The sequence below is a fragment of the Chlamydotis macqueenii genome, chromosome 8 (genome assembly GCF_036417535.1).
Source record: "Chlamydotis macqueenii isolate bChlMac1 chromosome 8, bChlMac1.mat, whole genome shotgun sequence".
Lineage (NCBI taxonomy): Eukaryota > Metazoa > Chordata > Aves > Otidiformes > Otididae > Chlamydotis > Chlamydotis macqueenii.
This window is the reverse complement of record NC_141563.1, coordinates 12,305,657-12,328,380: the sequence shown is the minus strand read 5'-3', so window position 1 is coordinate 12,328,380 and position 22,724 is coordinate 12,305,657. Positions and strand designations below refer to the sequence as shown.

General features: G+C 44.9%; 1 protein-coding gene across 9 annotated transcripts in view; it reads right to left on the bottom strand.

Moving 5' to 3' along the window:
• RASAL2 (RAS protein activator like 2) overlaps positions 1-22,724 on the bottom strand; it is a 187,311-nt gene that overhangs the window by 7,443 nt on the left and 157,144 nt on the right. For 7 of the 9 annotated variants that reach the window (XM_086754063.1, XM_086754065.1, XM_086754069.1 and 4 more), the window contains 10 exons: positions 21,878-22,432; positions 19,388-19,532; positions 15,959-16,103; positions 14,830-15,066; positions 13,924-14,125; positions 11,021-11,220; positions 9,194-10,055; positions 4,784-4,918; positions 3,212-3,414; positions 2,643-2,730 (listed from right to left, as the gene is read on the bottom strand). In XM_086754063.1, the coding sequence (XP_086610189.1) occupies positions 2,643-2,730; positions 3,212-3,414; positions 4,784-4,918; positions 9,194-10,055; positions 11,021-11,220; positions 13,924-14,125; positions 14,830-15,066; positions 15,959-16,103; positions 19,388-19,532; positions 21,878-22,432 (2,772 nt within the window). The remainder of the gene's footprint in view (positions 1-2,642; positions 2,731-3,211; positions 3,415-4,783; positions 4,919-9,193; positions 10,056-11,020; positions 11,221-13,923; positions 14,126-14,829; positions 15,067-15,958; positions 16,104-19,387; positions 19,533-21,877; positions 22,433-22,724) is intronic. The other 2 variants (XM_086754066.1, XM_086754067.1) reach the window with 1 other exon arrangement.

Below are 22,724 nucleotides of genomic sequence, written 5' to 3'. Positions count from 1 at the left end.
GTAATTTAACACAGCGGAGATGTCACTTGCAATAGCAGCTGGGCTAGTATTCTTTGCAGCTCCGCTGCTCCAAGGAGAGAGTTCAGCTCTCAGGGACCCAGCCCCTGCTCAGTCAGGGAGGCCTGCAGCCAGTGCGACAGCACGCACACTGAGGACACGGCTGTCCTCCTGCATCCGTGCAGTACCGGGTGCTGCACCTGACCACGAGGCAAAAGAGCAAATCCTGAAAGCACCTTGTGCCGATGTAACTAAGCGCAAGAACCCCAGGTTACTGCGGTTTCCTAGCAGCCATTTAACTCTTCAAACAGGTGTGATAAGCAAGGTTCCAACTCCACGCCATAAATCCCACAAAAAAAAGACCTTTTCTGTTCTAGCCACTGCTATGTACCTTTTCCAAACGAACCGCAGACAAAGAAAAATCTTCCAAGCACAACTTAGAGGGATTGCTACAGAACTCAGCAAACACCTGGGCTCCTCTGGTGTGTCTGTTCTCAATCTTTCATCAGTTTCCTCTTCTCCTCCGGTACCCATGGAAGGGCAATGACAACCAAGCTTCCTCTGAACTGGCTGACACTAAAGCAGTTAAGGTTTCCTGCTGACCTTGCCTGCCCAAGTAGATAACAGCACTTGAAAAGAAAAAGGTGTCAGATTAAAAGAGGAATCATTGATGCTACTGAAATTTGCTACTGTTTTTTCAACAATTTCCACTGCGGGTGATAAATGATGCATCATTTGATCAACTATGATCAAGCACCACAGCTTTCCAGCCCTGAGGGTCTGAAGGTTTCACAAGTCAGCAGCAGTCCCCTCTGCCAGCTGGTGACACCGGGGGATCAGAGTGGTCCCTTCTCCATCTTGCTCGTCCATAACTCCACACGGAGGCCAAGACCCTACTCGCATAGAGAGGTAACAAAGGGAAGGGCAAATTTCTTACTCAGTTATAGTCTCTCAAATCGTCCTTTCCAAAAATTGCTTTTTATGAGTTTGCTCAGTGCCCCTTTCACCTTCTCGAGGCAGACGAAAAAGGCATCAACTCCTTCCAAAACCAGGCTGCTGTTTGGATGAGCTGCCATTCCATCAGTGCGTAACAGCAAGATGCCCTGACTGCGCCTATCTCTGAAAAAACGCCCAGCATGTTCAACTTCTACTCCAGCTTCCACTTGCTACACTCCTTGATCAGACTGGAGGCTGCTCTACTGTTCCCCTACCAACAGGAAAATAGTTCTCCAGCACAGCACTCTCCCACTTCGTATTCTGAGTGCAGGCCCTCACAGAAAGGATTTAATCTTGCGCTACATCTAAAAAGGGTGACTACACTGGTGTCTCCACGTAAAGCATCTTGCCTGATAGCTAGCAAGTACATATGGTGTAACTCCAGCAGGATTTCTGTTCTGCAAGGCTAGGTAACAGAAGTGCCATGTTATTGTACACAAGTGATTTATTCACATTAGATGGCACAGATCCAAAAATCCAGCTTTCATGAACAGCCCTTCTGAAGAACTGTGGGAAAATGGGCAGAGGCAGTAGAAAAACCAGAACTTCTCAAATTATCAAGAAGAAATCGGCTATAAATATGCTGCTAGTGTCTCCAGGCTTTTAAAAACACAGCTTTTTTCCTACTGTATATTTTCCCCACAGTTCCACGTTAGCTCAAACGTTTCTACTTCTGCTGGCCATTCAACAGGAAAAAACCGGCCAGGGTATGCCCTGTTGTGCTCCCTCCAGCCTGTATTGTAATATGCCAGCACCATCTTTAACTATGTTCAGCTGAGGCTTCCTCTCCCACCCCGCCACTCTTTGTGTAGGGAAACAACTTTCTGGAATAACTTGGGTTATTCCTGAAACGGGTCATCCTATTAAGGAAAGTTCACAGTTGGAATTACTGAAGAGCCCAGAAGCGGGAAAGATGTCCTCCAAACGCAAGTATCACCAACGTAACATGGCAGGCAGATATTGAACCAGCCTCAGGTTCCGTTGTACAAGCTTTGCTCTCTGGGATCAGCACAGACACAGAAGAAAAGCTGGAATGATCCCACACAACACACCCACATGCATTGCCCACGAGATCCCATGTCCCACGGCTGACTTGTTTGACCGAGGCAAGCACTGCGGGTTTGCGGCAAACCGGGCATTTCTCCAGGACAGCCGTGGACAGTCACACGGGGTGAAATGCCACATACAACATTATACGGGGCAATGTTTCGTGGCAAGCATTCTCTTTTCTTGACTCAGACGTTCAAAGCCATGCTTTTAGCTTGCATAGCTGAGATGCATGCACATGGCAATTAAACTACGCTGGTATGAGGCACAGCTTTTCCAGAGTTCCCAGGCCCACACCTGGAACAGGGTCTACACAATGCACCGCTATTCCGTCACCCTGTTGGGGTCACACAAAGTAGAAAAGGTTTCAGAGGAGTGATCAGTCCTGTGATTTGCTGTCAGGCTTGCTCAAAGCCTAGTGTCAGACAGTTCAGTCTTTACTAAAAACCCAATTCTCTCCTAGACGGCGCTAAGTCATATGTGCAACACCATGTGTCAATCTGGCTTGGGAGCTAGATAACAATGCTGGGGCAAGAGGATAGGGAAAAACAATGGGCTCCACACACAGAACATTTTGTTCTTGGAGATCCTCAGCTTCTTACCTGTGCATCAATAATTTTCTGCTTTGCATCGATGACAGCTTGCATCTCTGCATGATCTTTCTTCAGCTCCTCTTCAACTGCCATGAGTCTGACGAGCAAAAAGAGGTACAAATTAGGATGGTGTAATACTGTTCCAGAGTGTTTCAGGTATTCTGGCCTCTTGGTTTTATTTCTCTGACTGTCCTGGCTCTGCAAGACAAGAATTCTGCTGCACCTGTAAAAGCTTATCTATCCATCTGACACTGCCAATTGCCTAACTTTGTTATTCTCAAAATGGACACTGCCAAAAATGCAACTGCTCTGAAAAACTACTGCCTTGAGTACAGATTCCAGACAAAGCAAAAAGACCTGTTGTAAGTACAACAGAAACCAGGGTTAAAAATTCCTAAACCTTCTCCTTCACTCTCCTGGCAATCTGAGGCAAGTTTCCACAGCTGCATGCCCATTTCTTCATCTCTAAGGCAATGTCAAGAAGCCCATGCAACGACCTTCTTTAGTGCCAAAGAGAAGAACACATGGCACAGGGGAGCTGCTTGTCCTACACAGCCCCAAACTTTCCAAAGCCTCACCTGCTGATGATACTTTTCATCTGGCTGTCCTTCTCCTCCTGTTGCCTGCGCAGTCTCTCTTCGCTGTCTTCCAGCCTAGACTTGTACTCCATCAGCAGCTTCTGCATTTGCTGCTCTTGCACCAGGAGCCGCCGCTCATACTCCTCCAGCCGGCGACTTGACACCTTCAGGCGCTCCTTCAGCTTTGCTATCTCTTGTTCGTACTGCGGGTGGAAGGAAAGGAGAGAATCAGATGCAAAGGGAAAAGGAAGAGATCAGATCTTTGTAATCCTCTGCTGCTGTTCAGAGAAGGGCACTACTTTTTTATTGAAAAATGATAGAAGTAAAGGAAATGACAAGCAAACAACTGTGGGCAACCACAGACAAGGAGCACGTTGACTCCTATTGAGCATGAAGCTATTCCCACACTGCAGGATGTCATTCTGTAGCACAATTTAAGCACTCAGAAGGCTCTGACATGGGTCCTCAGCCCTGACTGGTAACATCCCCAGTTAGTGCAGACTCAAGGAGTTCCCAGACAAAAGCTGCTAATAGTGCTCAACTGCAAAAATGTCCTGGGGTGACTAAACTTACAAAACCAGACCAATATGGGACCCAAATAACTCATTCTTCAGGACCTAATCAAGGCATAAAACCATGTGTGAAGACAGAGCAAATCACTCACTACAGAGCAGAGCCTTTAAGTTTACTTGGCTGAGGTTTTGTTCTTCTACTTACTGTCTCTGTGGATAATCACTTCTGCAATAGTGCAATGAATCTCAACATATTCCTCTTTGTTTTGGGTTCATTCAACTTTCCTAACCACCCCATGTTCCTGCTTCTTGTCCACCAAATGTTCTCCTCCTCACTCCCTGTCGTCTCAAAATACCAAACCTCTTACTGTACTTCATCACCATAGCAGCATATGGATGTAACTGTATTTGGAAAAATGGTATCTATTCCTGAAAATAAATACGGTTTTTAAAAAGATCATGGACGTTTCTGTGTAGCTCAGAAACACTGCACCACTTACATTACAGGCATTTGCCTCAGGCGAAGCCCAAGACAAAATTTCAATGCAACTACTGCTGAAGATTGAATGCATTTATAGAGCCTTCTACAATCACTCAGGATATCCTAAGCTATACTCAGTCAGGTTAAGAATTGTGATTTTTATTTTTTTTTTTTTTTAATGGAGTTTAATGATCACTAAAAAGTTCTGCAAGCATAGGAAAATGGCAGTAGGCTGTAGCTACAGTGTCATCTTAAAAAGTAATGACTCGAGCAGAATCTAATACACTTAGGCAGTGTCACTCACGACGCGCCTAAGTGCCAAATCCCAGCCTGTCATGTACAAGCTCTCAGCTATGTCAGCGTGCACCCATTTGACGTGCCACAGCCCGTACGTGGGTTAATCCACAGTATGGGACACTGTACGACTGCTATCTGTGACAGCACGTACGGCAGGAAGCTACGCCGATACAGCCTGTGTTTGAAAGCACAGCTCTGTCACAGCAGTGTCTGAACTCAGCTGTGGGGTGGACAGGGCTCACTATCAGCCCTCGAGTCGGCTGCGTACAGAATAAAATCTACCTTCTCAGCATGCTTGACTTCGTCGGGATTCTGCTCTGCGTCCTCCTCTACTTCTTCATACTGTCCGTTATTGAGAACCCACGCAGCTGTCCTTTCCACTGGTGACATTGTGGCAGAGTCCACAGGCGACTGAACCTGGAGCAGAGATACCTGTAAGTATTTTTCAGAGAAACCACATACAAATCAGCTCTAAAATCCAATTTATTTAGAGCAGAAAAAGAACCATAAACCTGTCTATCTCAAAGGATTTCCAAAACCTCTCGTGCAGAGATACTTCATCCTCCCTTGACTTTGCACCCACAGAACTTAGTCGAGTCCCTCTGAAACCAATGCACTTGAGAAATTTTCCTTCCTCTCTAAGTGAGCTGCTCTCTGGAAAGTTCTTGTTTCCAAATCCCATTCGCATCCACCTTCCCCCTTTGTCACATCTTCAGTAAGACTCTCAACCTCTGATTTCTCCCACAAAGAAAACAGAGCAACAAAGCTTCACTTGCAGCCTGTTCAGGTAAGACAGGTTGGATTTTTTTGAGTACCGAGGAGCTGAACTTGGGAGCAGCTTCCTCAGCCAGGCTGCAGACAGGCTTTGCAATGGAGGATGGGGCCGCGTGGTCTGGGTACGAGGCAGCACAGCATAACGTTATCACTGTAGTGCCTGTCGGATCTAGATTGTCTGCTGTAGCACATACACCCAGAGAGGGCTGTGAAAGGCAGGCACGGCCAGCCGCGCTTACTAGAGAACTGTAAAGCATCATCAGAGGCTGTCCTCCTCAAGGGAATCTGAAAAGGAAGCCAAGAAAAGAAACAAGAAACTCTGCCCAGCTGGGGAAAATATGGCTTGCTACAAATTCCAAGCAATTTTCATGGACAAAGACAAGTTTATAAGCATGGGAATTAGCATAATTACCCCTGAAAGACCAACACTGTCTTAACTTTTTGAGAAATGCGAAAGATCAGTTTCCTCCCCCTCCAACTGTAGCTTCTTTTTGTGCTCCAGCAGCTCTTCAGCTGGCTGCCTCTTTTAGCACTGCACCAAAGCGAAATGTGCTCCATGGCAGGGGGATTCTGAAGTCTCCGTTTCAGCGAGGAGCTCTTTACGGGAGATAACAGCTTCTCTACGTGAGTCAGGTGAGGGATCATGTCAACCTCCATTCCTGTTTCTCTCGTTTATGGGAACTGGGCTGGTGAGTGCTGCATACATCCCACAGCAGTTCTGGCCGGAGGATCTGCCTGCAACAGCTCAGCTGTTCTGAGCAGCCACGAAGACTCCAGCACTGGAAGAAGCCTCAGCAAGGATGGGTAAAAAGGCAAAGGAAAGGAGTAGGAATTAGGCAAAAATCCATGGATTTATGCAGAGGCCTTTTCGCTAGCAAGAAGTCTTCCCAGCAGAAAGGCCAACAGCCCCTTTCAAGTGCAGAGTGACAGCTTGGCAAAGCTCCTTAGTTTGATTTTTTTGATGATGTTTGCTGTGAGGCAGCCATGACAAGGGAGACTATGAACTGTGTGTGGCTCTGCCACCAACAGGCTCTTCTCGGAGGTAAATACTTTGGGTCTAGGAATTGCTGAAGAAATTAGGAACAGCTATGGATAGACAGTGTCACCATTCATTGGAGTTATGGAGGACTAAGATAGCAGAAGGTGCACAATAAACTACATCACCAGCCTCGTAACAGACTGCTGGTCAGCAGCAAACCTTGCCAAACAGCCTTGCAAACTGTAGGACAGAATATTTTCAGCAGCCAAACTCAGAAAGCCTACAAAGACCAAGCATTTCACATGCTAATGGGTTATGAGTTATACTCCAATAAAGGGGAAAAAAGAAAAAGCCTGCTAGGAACATGTATTAATTCCCCTCTTTGCCTCTCTTCCAGAGGAACACACTGACATTTCTGTTCCCACCTACCTACTAAATGGAAATGGAAGGCAAAAACTGACCTCTCCCAGCAAACAAAGGGCCTAGCTCTATATTCAGAAACAATTGGGACTTGTAGAGAACAGAGTCTAATAATTATAACGCCCACAAAGCATGCCTAGAAAGAACATGCCCAGAAAGAACATGCCCAACTTCTCTTTTCTCTTCTTCTTTTAAAAATAAGAACAGAATTCCACAACACGATTTGCAATTAAAAGGATGCAACGGAATTTGCCTCAAAAGCATTTCGGCCCCTTGATTTGGCACACTCCAAGACATTTCTCAAGGGTGTGGGGAAGGCAAGAACAAATTGATTTCTCTGAATAAAGTAGGAGCAAGTACTCTAAGGGATCCAGTGAAAACAATTAGTATGGAAAGCAGAGTGGAAAAATAAGTAGATGCACATCACCTATAAGAGAGGGGAAGGAGACTGCCCTGAAGCCAGACATAGCTGCAGGCAGCTCTGAAGCTGAATGTAAAAAGTAACGGGAGAAGAGGGAAGTCCCAGACAGTCACTTTGATGCTAAAGAAGCAAAGGGAACTGCTTTGCTCGGGGGTAGTTGGGTAATCAGCAATTTAAGATGAGGAGAGCCAGGGGTCTGCAAACAGCTAACTGAATGTGTCTTGTAAGTACGCAAAGGGCAGAAGGCACCTGTGTAAGGTGTACACACAAAGACTGGAGACACAACACCTGTACTTTCTCCTCCTTATCCTAACACCTTCTTTGCGTATTTGTGTAGGCACTTCCCGTAACAAGCTCTGAGGAAAGGCAATGGTTCCCCATGGACTGTCACTAGGACACTGTGCAGAAGCACGCAATAAAACTCATCAGATCATACAATACGGGTTCACACTGGACGCCCGAGAACTGCAAAGGGAGTTTGTCCTTCAAATTTATCCTTGTTACTGGCCTAAAGACGTCCTACCCCCCTCCGCACTAGGCTTAGTTTTATTCAATACACTTTATGTATCAACCCCTCCATGCCCAAATGTAAAACACACAAACATATGCACTTCAAATAGCATGCAATTACTCTTTTTGGTATTACTGACTTGGCATAACAGCCTTTGCTTTGTGATTCAGTGTTTCTGATCCCCTTGTACTTTAACGAACTCAAAGTATCAAAGAAGTTTTGAAGCCCTGATTGCTCCTGCGTTCCCAGGCATCATCCGGAGTTTCCTCCTTTCCACTGTAACATTCAGTGGTTTGCCAAGAAGGCTACACCAACCGGGATACCAGTCAAACCTTTGGCAGAGCAGGAGCTCATCTTACAAGCCTAAAGCCTTCTCCCTGCATAACCACGTCTTCACCAGCACCTTTGCCAACAGGGCCGTGGCAGCAAGGAGGATCATAACCTCCTGCTCCTTGCAGACGTAGCTTCACTGGCAGCACAGTGCAGTCTCAACCTCAGGGCTGCAACTTTCTGGAGTGACAGTTCTCGCTCGTGCCTGTGTGCAGAGCAGCATCCTTCCTAGAAGGTCTGGTGGAAAGCACAGCTCCAAAAATTTCCTTCTGTACTAGGTAAGGTAAATCAAACATGACCATGTTTACCCTCACCATGACCACAGAAGAAAACACTTAACCCCAAGAAATAGCGCAGGTGTTGCCTTCAAGAGCTTCACTCTGCCCAGCTGGTAAGACCGTATGCGCCAATACGACATTTCTAAAAACAACCACCTTCCCTCTGACCTGGAGATTGAGACATTTTCTACTTTCACTGTAGTGCCAAGCATTTAAATACTCATTTTCTCTTTAACATTAAACTAATTTAGGAAAAGATTTTCATACACAGCAAATCACAAGTAGATTTTTTTTTTTTGGTAAGGAAAAGGAATGTTGGCTTTTTGACAGGAAAATCCTGATTTACAGTCACCTATGAACAACTGATAAAGTGGATTAGGAGTTGGTATGTATAAGCATTCCTTTCCAGCAAGTGTTTGCATTATTCATAGTTTGGGATGATGTCGTAGTTCAGTATTTATTTGGGGACCAGCAACAGATTGTTGCACCATGGTGAAATAGAGATTTCTCCACACTTAAGACAATGGTACTTATTTATATGCTGGCAGCAAGATACTTTATCTTTGTTTATTTCTCCGTTTTTAGGTAGCTATGCTTTTAAATTAGCACCACAGGGCAAAAGCAGTCTCACGTGGCAATCTTAACAACGATCTGGAACAAAGCTGCTTCTATTTTTTCATTCAGGGAAATTTTCAAGTTTTGTTTGTTTCAGCAGGCTTGCTGCTACCTTAGTAAATGGAAACAATTTTTTTTTATTTAGTACAAAAGCATTCAAAAATAATAGGTAAGTTATGTTTGCCAAGCTTGTAAGGGTAACAAGCACGACTATTCCTTACACTTGCTACCAGCCACTTGCTTAAGCGCCAGTACTCTTGATTCAACTCAATTCAACTTAAAGGTCAAAAAGCTTTGAAGGCCAAGGCAGCAGCAATCAGCTAAACATCAAAGCAGAGGGCGCCTGGAAAACTGCTTTCCTTACCTGCTGTGTTTGTTGCCTCTGAATTGCCCTCACCTTTGGGACAGGGCTCTCTCTAGAGGACGAGGACTGCTGCCGGGACCGGCTCCCATTCTGAATGGGTTCAGTCACCATGGCCCCCGACACTCCGGACATGCTGCCCGTGCTCCGCAAGGAAGCGCTGTGCGGCAAGGACTGTGGTGCTTTGGCCCTGGCACCCAGCCCAACTTGGTCCATTTTGCGGATCTGGGCTTGGCTGCTGCTGTTCTGGCGGGGCAGCGCGATGGGGACATGCTTGTCTGGGACCGTGTGGCGCCGGGAGAAGTCCTCGCTCTGTGTGCTGCGCTTGGTGAAGTCCTCCATGCTGCTGTTGCTAGGTCCGCTAAGTTTGAAGTCTTCGCTGTTGCTTCGGCTCTGGGAGCTGGCAGTGCTCAGGTTCTCCAGGCTGGAGTCCACAGAGGCCTTCGGCATTGGCGGGGTTGGGTTGTTGAGATGGTAAACCGGGTTCTGGAACGACAGCGGCTGGAGGCTGCCCTGTTGGTTCAAAGCTGGGTGCAGAGGCCTTCTCACCTGGGGAGCGCTCTGGGGTGTGCTCTGAGCTTCCCACAGCTGTTTGATGTTGGCCACCTGTGTGATAGAGAGCTGGCTTCCGGCCAAGCGCAAAGGCACATCGTGCATAACAGAAGCATGGTCACTGTGAACCGTGTGAGGATCCTGGAGGTCCATGAGAGAGATGCTACGTCCATTGGGCAAGATGCTTTCCCTTTCATCCTTATCCGAGTAAGTCATGCTCTGGGTGGATGCTTGCTGAACCAACAGTAAGGTCTTGCCCCTAAAGTATCCGTCTACATTTTCCTGGGTTGGAGATTTCAGCTTATGCAAGTCACTGTGGAGTGGAAAAGATTTTGGTTAATTTTTAAACAGCCAAAACCCTGAGAGATCTGTCCCAGAGAAGTTTTTCTACCTCATTTAACCTCCCCCTCAACTTAGAGCTTCAAGGAACCAGATTTCCTTTCATGAGCTCTTTGTGTTCAAGTCAGAACACACTCTTCCTTAATTACCACTTATCTTTGAGAATTATGTTTGATTCAAGAAGTGCTTCATCTTTATTTTTTCACAGGTGAAATGCAAACCATTCCCGCCAAATCCTCCCCTCTTAGACACCTCTGTCTCCAGCAAGACTTGAGAGAAGTTGAGGTCCCATTTAACCCTTTGCCAGCATGACGTATCGTGGTTGTCTCAAAATTCAACAGGAGTTGTATGAAGGCTTCTGTAGATCTAGATGTAAGATCAGAGGGCAGACACTTCCACCTGACAGAATTGGCCCTCATACCTGACAGAAACTACCAAGAGACCACAGCATCCCAGCTCTTTGGCAGTTCTGCCACGTACCAGTTTTTGCTTCCAATTCACAGCTACTGCAGTGTGAGAAAGGCTGCACTAGGCAGAGGAGGGACTGTTTTTGCTATTCCACTGGTGGCAAGTTCCACCTACCGCCCAGTTTTCTCATTAGCAGTAAACAAGCAGCCTGGTCGCCAGAAGGAAGCATTATGGCTGACCACGCATCTGGTCACTCAGACTGGCAGTAAATTGCAAAATTGTTTCTTAGCAGTAAAAGTCATTGACTTCCAGAGACGTGTTTGAGTCCTGGGTAAGTCAAAAACTTTAGGTCTCAAGTGGCACCTTGTGCACCCTCTCACTGGGACTGTGTATTCCCCAGGACAGAGGCCCAAACTCGCCGCTCCTGCAGCCGGCCCGGGCAGATGGTTCAGGTGATGAAGCACTCAACTCTTCACAGGTTTAACTGCCCCCTTATCCCACATCTTCCCTTCAGCTCTGGCTGTTACGTACCCATCAGTGGGGTCCTCAAATATCTTCTGAAGCCCTGAGGAGAGACTGCCACTGACGTTTGGACTAGAGCTGTGATCAGTGAAACGCCTCAGCTGCTGCTGTATCGGCGTAGGGTTGGTCATTGATTTGGTGATATCAGCAAGAATACGAGGAAGAGGTCCCAGTTTTGCCACGGTCGCCTGTAGGAAGGAATTTTCACCCTAATTGGACAACAAGCACCGCGACATCCGCCAGTTTTTTTGATAACGATGCACAGAGGCGGAGGGGTGGAGGTGGAAGGAAGGAGGGTGGGTGGTTGTGTGCGGGTGTGCCAGGACCGTAATGCAGTGTTACGGAGCAGCGTAACCACGGCGACGAGATGGATGGAGGAGACGAAACGGGGTGCAGCAGACATTGAGGAAAGAAAAGGAAATAGAAAAGAAATTAGGATTGACCCCCAAAAATAAAAATCATGCTCAATAAAACAAAACTATTGCCATTCCAATGCAAAACTATCATGCAAAGCAAACTAAGTCCAGGGTGGGTGAGGTCAAAGTGGAAACTATGGTATCTACTCATTAAAGGGCATTCAAAGACTACAGATTCAGCTAGTGGGGGGAACTTTCCAGGCAAAGGGTGTCATGTGGTGAAGGAAATGCATGCCAACAGACAAGGGGATGCGGCATTCAGGGGGATCATGAGAGAATTGCAAGGGTTGAGGGAGATGGAGAAGGGAGGGTTTCCATTTCACAAGCCTTTGCTTTTGGCATCCTAAACCGATGCCGTCTTCTGTAGCACCCTGTTATCAAAAATTAAGGCGTTCTTCCCTACCTAAAAGTGAAAAATAACTGCACGAAAACATCATAGGTCCTCATCTCAACATTATCACATCAGCCTGGGATTAAAAGCATAGCTTCTGTTCAATTATATGTTAGCTCAGTGTTGGCCAGGCCTAGGGTAAGAGCAGCTGAGCTTCCAGCAAGGAAGGCTGCTCATTCGGGCTCTTTATCTTTCTCTCCCCTTTGGGTCACTGCTGATTTTATCATCTACAGGGCATCTTCAGCCTCTTGGGACTGCAGGAAGAAGGTGAAAGTGCCAGACGTTTACAAGAAAGTAAAACTTGGCTTAAAAAGATGATGGTCTTTTCAAAGATATCCTTATTTTTCCTGTGAGCAGGGTATTCAGTCAGTTTGGCTCTAGAGAAAGGTCTCTCTACAGACGCTGCACTACTTCTCTGTCTATTAAAATCTCTGAGGTGACTTCTCTCATAATTTTGCAGTCATTATCTACAGTAATGCAGTACTGCAGTGTAACTTTACCCCTTAATTCTCTTTTTAGCAAACCGCTATACCAGCTCCCAGGGGCCTGTTAGGATAGATCCACGCATCTAACCTACAGGAAGGGCAAAGCAGATCCGCTTCGATGGTTTATCCAGGTTTGGCTCCTCCCTTTCCTCACTGCCCAAGACATTTACGACCCTTGCATTAGAGAGCAGCTCACAGTAACTAACAGCAAGTCCAAAGACCCATTTGCTGTTCTGAATACTGGAGCTGGGCTGATGCCGGACCAGCTGGAGGGAGACAGCAGTGTTGCCTGCACTGCTGGGTTTTCCCCAATTTATAGAAATGGAGGATCTGGTCTTTCCAGTGCTCACTTTGCCTGTTTTCCTGTGGCTGCTGAACCATCTTTATAGCTGACTTTGCTTCCTGTGACATTTTGAATGTACACTGTGTGCATGTATGAGGGAAATGGAAAAACAAGACCATAAATTGTTATCAAACTATGATTAACTAAGATTAATACACATTGCCTTTTTGAGTCAAGGATGTTGCAATTTACTCTGAGGCAACAAGCTCAGTTCTTTGTTTTCTGTTTCAAATAATGTACTGTAAGAAAATAGATATCTAACAAATAACTATTTTGGCAAACCTTAGTGCAATAAAAGTATTAAAAGTGCATTGCAATTCACCTCAACTCTCCAGTTTCAAAAGGAAGAATAATATAAATGGAATATGGACATAATAATGCACCTCTAAAATGTGAAATATGGAACAGTTCCAAGCACTGGCAAAAAAAATTATGACTCACAGCTCAGCTTTTCTGGGTCTTATCAACTAACTACCTTTGCTGTCAAGATGTTAATGATTTTGGATCCTGCAAAACCACATAGCTAAGGAAGAGTAAACTACTGTCTTTTCTCCTCCTACAGGTAAATGGAAGCAATGCTTATTGTTGGCGATGTCTATTGCGATCACCAGAACAGAATCTGGATGACGCATTTGGCCCCAGCACAACACACAGCAGTAGGCATCTTCCCTTTCTTACAGAATAAAACTGAGAGTGGAACCGGGTTTTTACATGACATCCTCTTGTATACTAAAAACTAATCCAAAGACTGCAGAAATGAGAACATCCCAGCAGGCTTTGGATCAGGTCTCTAATGAGAACAGTTCTGCCTAGCCAACACATTACTGCATCAGCCTGGGCAGGGCAGGGCCTGGTGTGCAGCAAAGCATCTCCATTAGCATCTGAAAGGGCACTGCAACATTTTATTTTTCTGTCCAAACACCCTCCTTTTTTTTTTCCCAGCTCACTTATGAGAAAGGACTGGCTACTCAGGGAATTCCAGGTCTACTTTTAAGTGCTGCCCTCTCCACCACCAAACACCCAACCTTACTTAAGGCTCTGCAGAGTGTTTGCACTGCTGCTGAAGCCCAACCACTTCACACGCCCTGCTTTAGGCCCCGATCTGAAATCACGGAAAGAACAATTGTGAAATACCACTATCAAACATTCCTCTTAAAAGCTTTTGAACAAGTTCTCCCCAAAGTAGGCTTCAGCTGCTCCCTTGATGTTTCCTAGTGTTTACTGTTGCTACGACACAATCGCCGGATTCACCCTCCCAGGCCTCCAGCCTGCTTTACCTTATCAAGTTGGGACACAACCTCCCACAAGAGGGAATGCAAAACTGAGAGCTCTCTGCCTAGGTCGATGTAGCCCTCAAATCCAGGCATGTTTGAGATGGTATCTGGATTAGATATCTCCAGGAGAAAACGCTTCATTCCTCCCCACTCATGTTCCAGAAAGTCGTTCATGAAGGCCATATACTCTTCCTTATTACCAAACCTGCAAGGAAGGGGAGGGCGGGAAACCCAGTCAATAACATCCACACAAAATACAGAGTACAAGTGCTTACAGACAATTACTTAAATGCTTAACTTTAGACCTGCCTTTCTAATGATCTGGTCTGTGAGAAAAAAAAAATAGACAATTTAAAAGATTCACTGCTTTCTTGGACTTACTTAAATACCAGTAATTCACTGTTCATATCATGATCAATGGCTCAACAGATCTCTTCCCCCTTCCTCCCATGGACACCCTTCCTCTTCTCCCCTTCTCTGCATCCCCTCCCCTGTAAGAGACACACCATGCCCTTTGTATTATTTAGCTGGGAATTCTGGAGAAAGAAAAGAGGAAAATCATGATTCTTGGTGGGAACTGGCTTTTTTCTTTTGAAATAGCACACACACTGACATGCTAATAGACAGCTCTTCTTGGTTTTATACTGTGTCCCCTCTACTGAATTCAACACAGCCCAAATCTGCATGTGAAAAGGAGAATTTATGTAGCTCAATGCTGAGGTGTCTCAAGAGGAACAGCGCTCACATATAAGTGAGAAGTTTCCTCCTTTTGTAAAGCTGGCTTCAGTTTGACAGAGAATCAGCTGCCTGCAGACATGACAACCAAGCAGGGCTCTCCTTGCTCCATAGTAACCCGCAGTGACTTGCACCCCTAGAGGCACAGATTTCTGTTCTATTGCCACCACCTACTTAGCAAAATTGGCGAGATTCTGAATGACTTTAGCAATAAGTGTGAGAGTGCGCGATGTCCGGTCGTCAGGATACTCCTGCATGAGGCTAAAGAGGCTGGGGGACATGATAGCGGGGCACAGGAAGCGGAGGAAGAGGGAGGCACTGATCAGGCGTTCACTGATGTCCTGCTTGCCCCTGCTCAGGCACTGCTGCTTCCAAGATGCAAATACCTCCTTCAGTTCACGAGGGAACACACTGAAAAAGAAGAAATCAGGAAATAAAATTGCATGGACAATGAGATGCAACAAGTTGAACAGGTGACCAATCACCTGAAATAATTATCTGTAAGAAAACATCATTGGCTTTTTTTCTTTTCCCCCCTCTTTTCTCTCTCTAGGCTAGGAAACGTCATTAGGTCTCTATTCTTAGATCCCCATTTAATCTGGTGATACTTAAGTAGTCTTTAAAGCGTCCCTTCTTCATATATGTTAAGTGAACCCATTTTCAGGCACACTGATTTGCAAGCTAAGAACTACTTATCCATCGCTAACCTGGAGCAAACAGGGCATTAGAATATTAAAAACAAACTGAACCACACTGAACTCATCTCCGTAACTGAAATTTTTATTTTGCTTGTTAAGCTCTCTCAGTATTTTGCACGTGCTTTATCCTGAAGCAGAAAGGCCCTTCTTCTTTCACTACTGCTCAGAAACAGATTAACAGAAATCTCTCTGCCCACGTTTCCTCCCTGTGATTTCCTGTTCAATTCTACAGATCTAAAGGGTTTTCTACATCAAAACTTGCAGCTTTTAATTCCAAGTTCAAGCTAAACTGTTATCCTCTCTCTTTATTCCCTCCTCATTCAGTCCCAGCTCAGTGTGTGTTCCCTTGGCAGAGTATTTCAGCAGAAGCTCCTGTCAGGTACAGTGTGTGGGACTGGAACCCCTCAATCTGGGCACAAGTTCCACCTGCAATATGGTGTCACACGTAGGAAGGTAGCGAAGAAAGGAAATGAAGGCAGTCTCAGAAGACAGATGGGTCTATGCTAGTTCCCTGTACAACTGCTGTTTTCTCATCTTCCGAGGAGGAACGGGCACCCTCTAAGCAAATGACCTGACAGGGGAGAAGGGGAGGGGAGATGCCTCACCAGTAAGAATTGATAATCTTGCAGAAGGCCAGCTCACAACACATTTTCAGGTTGCTCTGATGATCAGTTAATTCACTGGACGAACATTTGCTGGGATCCACTTCACAGTTTTCATCTGACTCATACAAAGCCTTGATAAACTCCCCTGGACAAAGGGAAGAGGATGACAAACCAGGGTAGTCACATGAAAAGCCTCCTTGACATACCTTTAAATCCTGCTTATGTCTTTCCTTAGCAACTGCCTCTTCTGCTCCCTGTGTCTGCAATACAGCAATACAGCCTCCAGACACCAGATGTTGGGGACACAACTCCTCCCAGCCCGTTCAGGACAGAGCGCTTGCCGTACCAGATCAGACGGCTGGTGCTCTGACGCTTCAGCCTCCCATGCCCTCGCTGCTCCCAAATATAGGTGAAGTAACCGGATGGCTTTGCTCAGAAACCCTGCAGACACTTCATTTATAGCCTAAAGAACAGGATTTCACTTGGTATTCAAATTGTATTATCAACTATAAAATTATTCACAGTCTTAGAAATGAAGCTGTGCTATTTGTCTTCATAATTTTCCCAGGAAATGCACTTGACAATGCTATTTATTTTTATTATTTCTAAATTTACTATTTTTTTAAATTTCAAAAAGTGTCACCTTGCTCTTGAATAAGAGTAATATTCGAGTGCTAGCTAGATACTGCTAATTTTCTCAACCTCTTTTATCAATACCTTACAACATTTTTATAGCCTGCATCTTCCAAAATCCATCGCATTTCTGCCATCCTTCTTTTACAGTATCACAGCAGAAACTGGAGACTTACAAAACCAGATGAAGTTTTCCTTCTTTGACGTATTGGAATGAACTACTTACTAGTTTTCCTCCTCTATGTATCCTAGCACACCAAGTGATTTTTAAACTGTTGTTGTTCACTAGGAAAAACTCTTGATTTATTCATTTAATGACTGAATGTCTTTTAAGTTCATCTCCTCAGATGATCTTGCTGGCTCCGAGCTAATGCCACAAGGCTTGTTTGTGCAAAAAGGTTTTGGTTTTTTGTCTTCGTTTCATAAAAACCCTTAAACACCTCCCAACTCCCCTCCCTGAATCTCATGTCAGCAGTGTTCTTGCAAGCAAAGCAAGCAGCATGTTTTCTTAAGTTTGTTTTGTTTTTTTGTTTTTTTTGTTGGGGTCCAAAAAATTTCTGCTGAGGGCATCTAGATCACTTACTTGCAATATTCTCGGCATCACTTCTGTTGGGCCAATTCTGTTTTAACTGTTGTTTACTGAATATTTTTTTTTCCTTAAACACATTTGAAACTTTGTCGTCCACAAGGCTTTGCCTTATACATTAAGATGCTCTTACAGATGTATGACATAGCTAACACCAAGCAGAATGTTGTTAATCCTTTCAAAGAACATGGTATCTGAGCAAAATGGCATTTAAAACCTGACAAAGAATTAGACGGCTGTATTGTCATAAGCAATCCTGCCCTGAGCTACAGACAAGCTGGATAACCTTCGGGGGATTTTCCATCTCTCATGTCTATGATTTACAACCTTACCACTCAGCACCAATGCTCTAAATGATGTATTAGAAGTCACTAGTTTTCAAATATTTTTATGTAATTACTGCACATTAAGGGCTTGCAGTCAAATGTAATATACTGGTCCCACAGCTGATCATTCCGTCTGCGGAAAAGCACAGTACAAAGTAACGTGCTGCTCATTTCTCCATACCAGGGAAGAGCCTAGCACAGTGACTTGTGCTCAGTGGTTCCACCCATGAGAATCAGACTGCCAGAACAGGCTCACTTCAGAAACGGCCAAAATGCATATAATCACAGACCTGGCTGTACTGACCCTTGGAGCACTAATTTAGCCAACTATCTCCTTGATGACTTGCCAACGTCTGGGATGGCTGAGGACAAGCAAGACTGCTGGGAAAGAAAGCTGATGTGCCTTTTGAAATGTTTTTTTTGTGAAAGGATGTGGTGTGAGACTTGGCTTTGGCCTGAGCTTTTTTCTCTTGTATCAATTTCCAAATCTTTCTTTATCCAAGAAACATCAGGGGGATGGGTGGCTCATTGTGCAGCTGTGGATAACAAGGATTGTTTTGAGTTAGTAAAAGCTAACTGTAGTGAGGCTGTGAGTTTCTTCTGAAGACACCATGCACGCTTTTGGTCCTCTTTATTGCAATATTAGTTGCTTGGACAGTAATTCCCAAGGCAGTGGCTTATGACTAGAGCAGAACCTTTAGGTAGAGAGGGGACAATAACACAGGTATTCGAATCCATCCTGGCATGTAACCACGGACATTAAGACCCCGCGGGACGAAGGGAGTAGGACATCACAGGTTGGCTAGGCAGTTTTAATGAGGTGGAGAATAAAGAGCACTTTGGATGAACACAGGCAAGAGGCTCCCTAGACAGTCTGCATCTCGATCTCCTGCCCTGTGCTGCTCAGTGGCCCTGCAGCCCCACTCCCTCCAGCCATGTTTGTCTAAGGATTTTTGTTGGGGAAGGTATCAGTTTAAAAGGTTACCATGAATGTTTATGAATTAGTTGCCTCGTGGCAAAGGTATGGGCTGAGCAAGTCCAAGGGTCACTCTGGAACCTGACAGCATTACCAGTAGTTGCAGCTGAAGCGTCTGGAAATGAGTTTTCTTGTACTACCTGCGCTAGGGTGGGCATCTCACACCTAGTATTTGTTAACACCATAGCTAACATTTGCTGTTAACTACAAGGGCAAGTGAAAGAGGCTGACTGGAGACGCCCCAGCAATACACACTTGTGGATGAGAACTTTGGTTGTCAACCCCATACCCCTGAGTACATCTAACCCCTAGGTGGTGGCACTTCAGCCTAAAGTGAGTGCAGGAGCTTCTTTAGCATAAAAGGAGATTAGTGAAATACATGCTTCACGTTCATAACCCTTTCTGAAATCTCCACCTCACTGTATTGCACATGATACCAGATTCACTCCTGCCACCACGACACAAGGTATCAGTCTCAATTGCTGCTGTTAAACTTTGTGTCAAAAACCCTTTTTAAAGTCTGTTCGTACATCAGATGGAACAACCACTGTTCCCCATAAATCAATTTCAGTATTATACCTCTTCATGACAGCGAGAGACACAAAAGAAGGTTACCCAGAAAAACAGAATGTGGTGCTACAACTTTCAGAGGGATTCAGCTACATCAAATCAAGGTTGCTTTTCCTTGGGTGCTAGTCCTGCAGGCACCAAAGAGCATCTTTCTCCATGTGGAGGAAGGGCATCAAGAGCAGAGAGCATGTGTTCGGCTACCTGGATACTAGAAACCTGGGCTGAGGGCAGTTCCTTCCCATCCCACATTCCTAGACCCACGAGGCTTCAGTCATGTTGCAGACAGTTCAGGATCAGCCCTTGCAATGCAAACAGGTGACAGACAGGCACTTTCTTACCTAGTGCATCGTGAAGATACTTCTGCCCTACCAGCTTTAGGTATTCCTCAATAGCTTTGGTAGCAAGTGTGTTCTCCCTGAAGATCAAGACATCATGTTCCCCACAACGATCTACCTCAGACATCACCAAATCCGTCAAGAAGTCCTGAAGAGAAAGGTCAAACGGCAAGAAGTTATTATAACCAGACTCAGTCATGCCAGGCTAACTGTAGAAACCAACAAGGAAGGATAACACCAAAATAATTGCCCAGACTGGGACAAGGGGTGCAGATGCTACATGTAGTATGGGCCAAGGAAATAGCTAGGGCTCCTGTTGGGTTTATTCTATTTATAAATGTTATAGATCACAAATTATAAAGGGAAAAGCAAAAGTCTCTCAAAGATAACCTTTACGGCCAAGCTTGTGTGTCAGTTTAGAACCTTAACAGAAATCCTCATCAGTTTGTTCATCAATGAGTTTGTCTGCTGAAACAAACTGTGATATTATAGTTATCCTTATCTTTTCATAATGAGTATTATATAGAAACTTGGATTTAAAAATTCAAGATGGATTTAGGTACAAGTTCTTACAACTTGGTGAAATTTAAATAAGAAGAATGGCTTATATCAGTTAAATTCACAAACCAAAAGTGGTTCAGGATTTGGGAAAAAAAATATAACATACTTGCTGTGGATCTATATGGCCTAATTTAAACTATATTCAAATGCCCAGGCAGGAACTACCAGCAAATCTTGATACAGTGAACAACCTCTTGATACAGGGTCTAATTCTATAATAATACTTATTTCCTGAAGTGATAAATTTACGTGAGTCAAGGACACTCAGCATCTCACAAGAAATACTCGGTATTTCACAAGATCCAATTTCAGCCACTGCAAAGTTGTCCAGGAGAGGAAGCATCTCTCTCTCTTTTTTTTTTTTTTAATTTTTTTTTAAAAACTGTTCCAAAAAAAGAACGCCCCAAAACCAAAACACCACTCTGAGTTAGGGCTCAGTGATAACTGTGACTTGCTGGTTCTGCTGCTCCAAATCCAGCATCCTCCTAACAGTTCAGAGCATGCTGCAGTACGGTTTCATAACCCCATTAACTACAGAAGCCATAATGCACTGCTAGCATGCGAGTGTAAAATATGCAGAACAAATTATGTGTGATAAATATAGATCAAAAATACATTTAGTACTCTTGGTTTGCAATACATTATTGCTGTTACTTTTCAGCAAAATCTCAGAGAATTATTTTCACCTGGCGCAAACTGGGAACATGCAGCTGCATCACCACCAGCATGGTGTGACCTGGAAACGAACCCTCTTTGCAGCTTTAGGTTATGGCAGCCTAAGATGCTCAATGCTTCCAGTAAACAGAGGTTCAAACCTTCAGACACTAGGAAGGCAAAGTTATAACACTAATTTATCTACCTGTTGCAGCTAGCACTGCAGGAATCCAGAGCCTGCTTTCCAGCAATTTCAACACGGCCCTACAGGAACTATCCCAGCTACCAGCTTCTCTTGATCAGACAAAGAACTTGGTAAGGAACGAGTTCCTGTCACACACTGTCACAGAGCACCGGCCTTTCCGAGACGTTTGTCAAGGGGAGAACAGCAGAGAGTGGCATATGATTATGCAAACATAAAAGGATCTTTTTGGAGCAGTTCAATTAGGCTGTCCCTTGGGTGTTGCTTACGGCCATCTTTCCCCATCTCTAAACCTCTAACTTGTGTTTGGTCATGCTTAACTTGCTTTAGCTGGCATTACTGGAAGAAGCTGCCTACAGCTTGGTACTACTCACACACCCACTTGGCAGGCAGCATCCAGAGAAATCAATGCTTGTTAGTGCTTTTCAGAATTTCCCGAGACCTACAGGACATTCTCCCACAACCTATTTGAAGAAATCAAGGCTCCAACTGTTGCCTCACAGAGAACCATCAGTGTGCACCCAGAAGCCCTAATAACGTCCTTGGGGCAGGTGGGATCACCATTAACCAAGTATAGATTCTCCAAATGGCTGTTCAAACGCTCACCAGATCGATGTTAGCATTGATTAGCTGACTTAGCACTGAATCAACAACAGCATCCATTTATAGAAGTCATTCTCTGGTTTACTAGCCTCTTGCTTACTTCTGTCTAATCCTGTATCATGATTTTAGAAACACAGAAAAGGTTCCTGGACACTCAAGTGCAGGCCCTACCTTTTCAGACTAACATGAAGTTATATAGTCCTCCTATTTATACTTTATACACAGCATCTTTCATCTTTGTACCAACTCTTAATCACTGTTGGTGTTGTGCCTATCTACATGCCTTCCTGGTCGATGCACCCGCCCAAGTCTTTTCAAATCATTTTGAGACCATTTTCTCAGCCTTACCCTATCAGGCACCATCTGCTGCTCCTCACGGTCATGCTAGCCCAGGCTTCCCAGTTTCCAGCTGAAAAGATGTCACCTATCAGCAGCGAGAGGGAGTCACTTTGATAGGAACAGCCTGTTCTTACCTTAGCTCTCCCAGTGCTCTGAAGAATGTGCACCAGAGCACAAGCCATCTCTTCCTTATTCCTTACGCTGATCACAGGTTCCAGCACAGAGCACAGCATGGTGTAGTTGCTGGTAACAAACTCTGCAAACTCTTTGTATTGCTCCATGGGCAAGATGGTGATGGTCTGGTAACGGGACTTTATCCGAATGGAAGGTCCCCCTGCTTTCCCTTTGTTGGGTGTAGGCGTGCTGACTGGGTACCATTTTTCCACAAACTGGCGACCGGTTACACTGGCCATAGGAATGTTGACCAGGCCTACGTAATTGTTCTTGTCCTTTTTCTTCTTCTTCTCCACATCCTTGTAGATGTGCACTGTGATACTGTGAAGAGGTGGGAGACCGTAGAACTCAAAGTGCTCTCCCCAGAAAATGTTGTCCGCTTTTGTTTTGCTGGTGGTGCGGGCAAAGAGAGTGTCATCAAGGCACAGCTCACAGAAGTATTTCTTCTTAGGGGCCAGGTCCTTCGCCTCAATGATCCAGAGACGGAGCACATTTTCAGCTCGACGGCAGTTGTCCTGTGCAGAAGAAAGAACTCAGCTTTGATTCACTATTCCTAAAAATGGAATATTTTGTCTTCTAAAGCAGCAGCCAAGGGCTGCCTTTTGTGTTCAAGGTAGAGACAGAGATAGAATTCAGAATCAGATTCTCTGATTTTCAGAACCTCTAGAAAACTGGACATTCTCTAAACTAGACAGCAAAGGCCTGTCTTTTGTATGTCAAAGGTGGGGACTAGAATATTTTCCTTCTCAAAAAGCTGTATTTGAAATGCTTTAGAAAACACTCTGCACAGGAGCCACTCAACAGCTT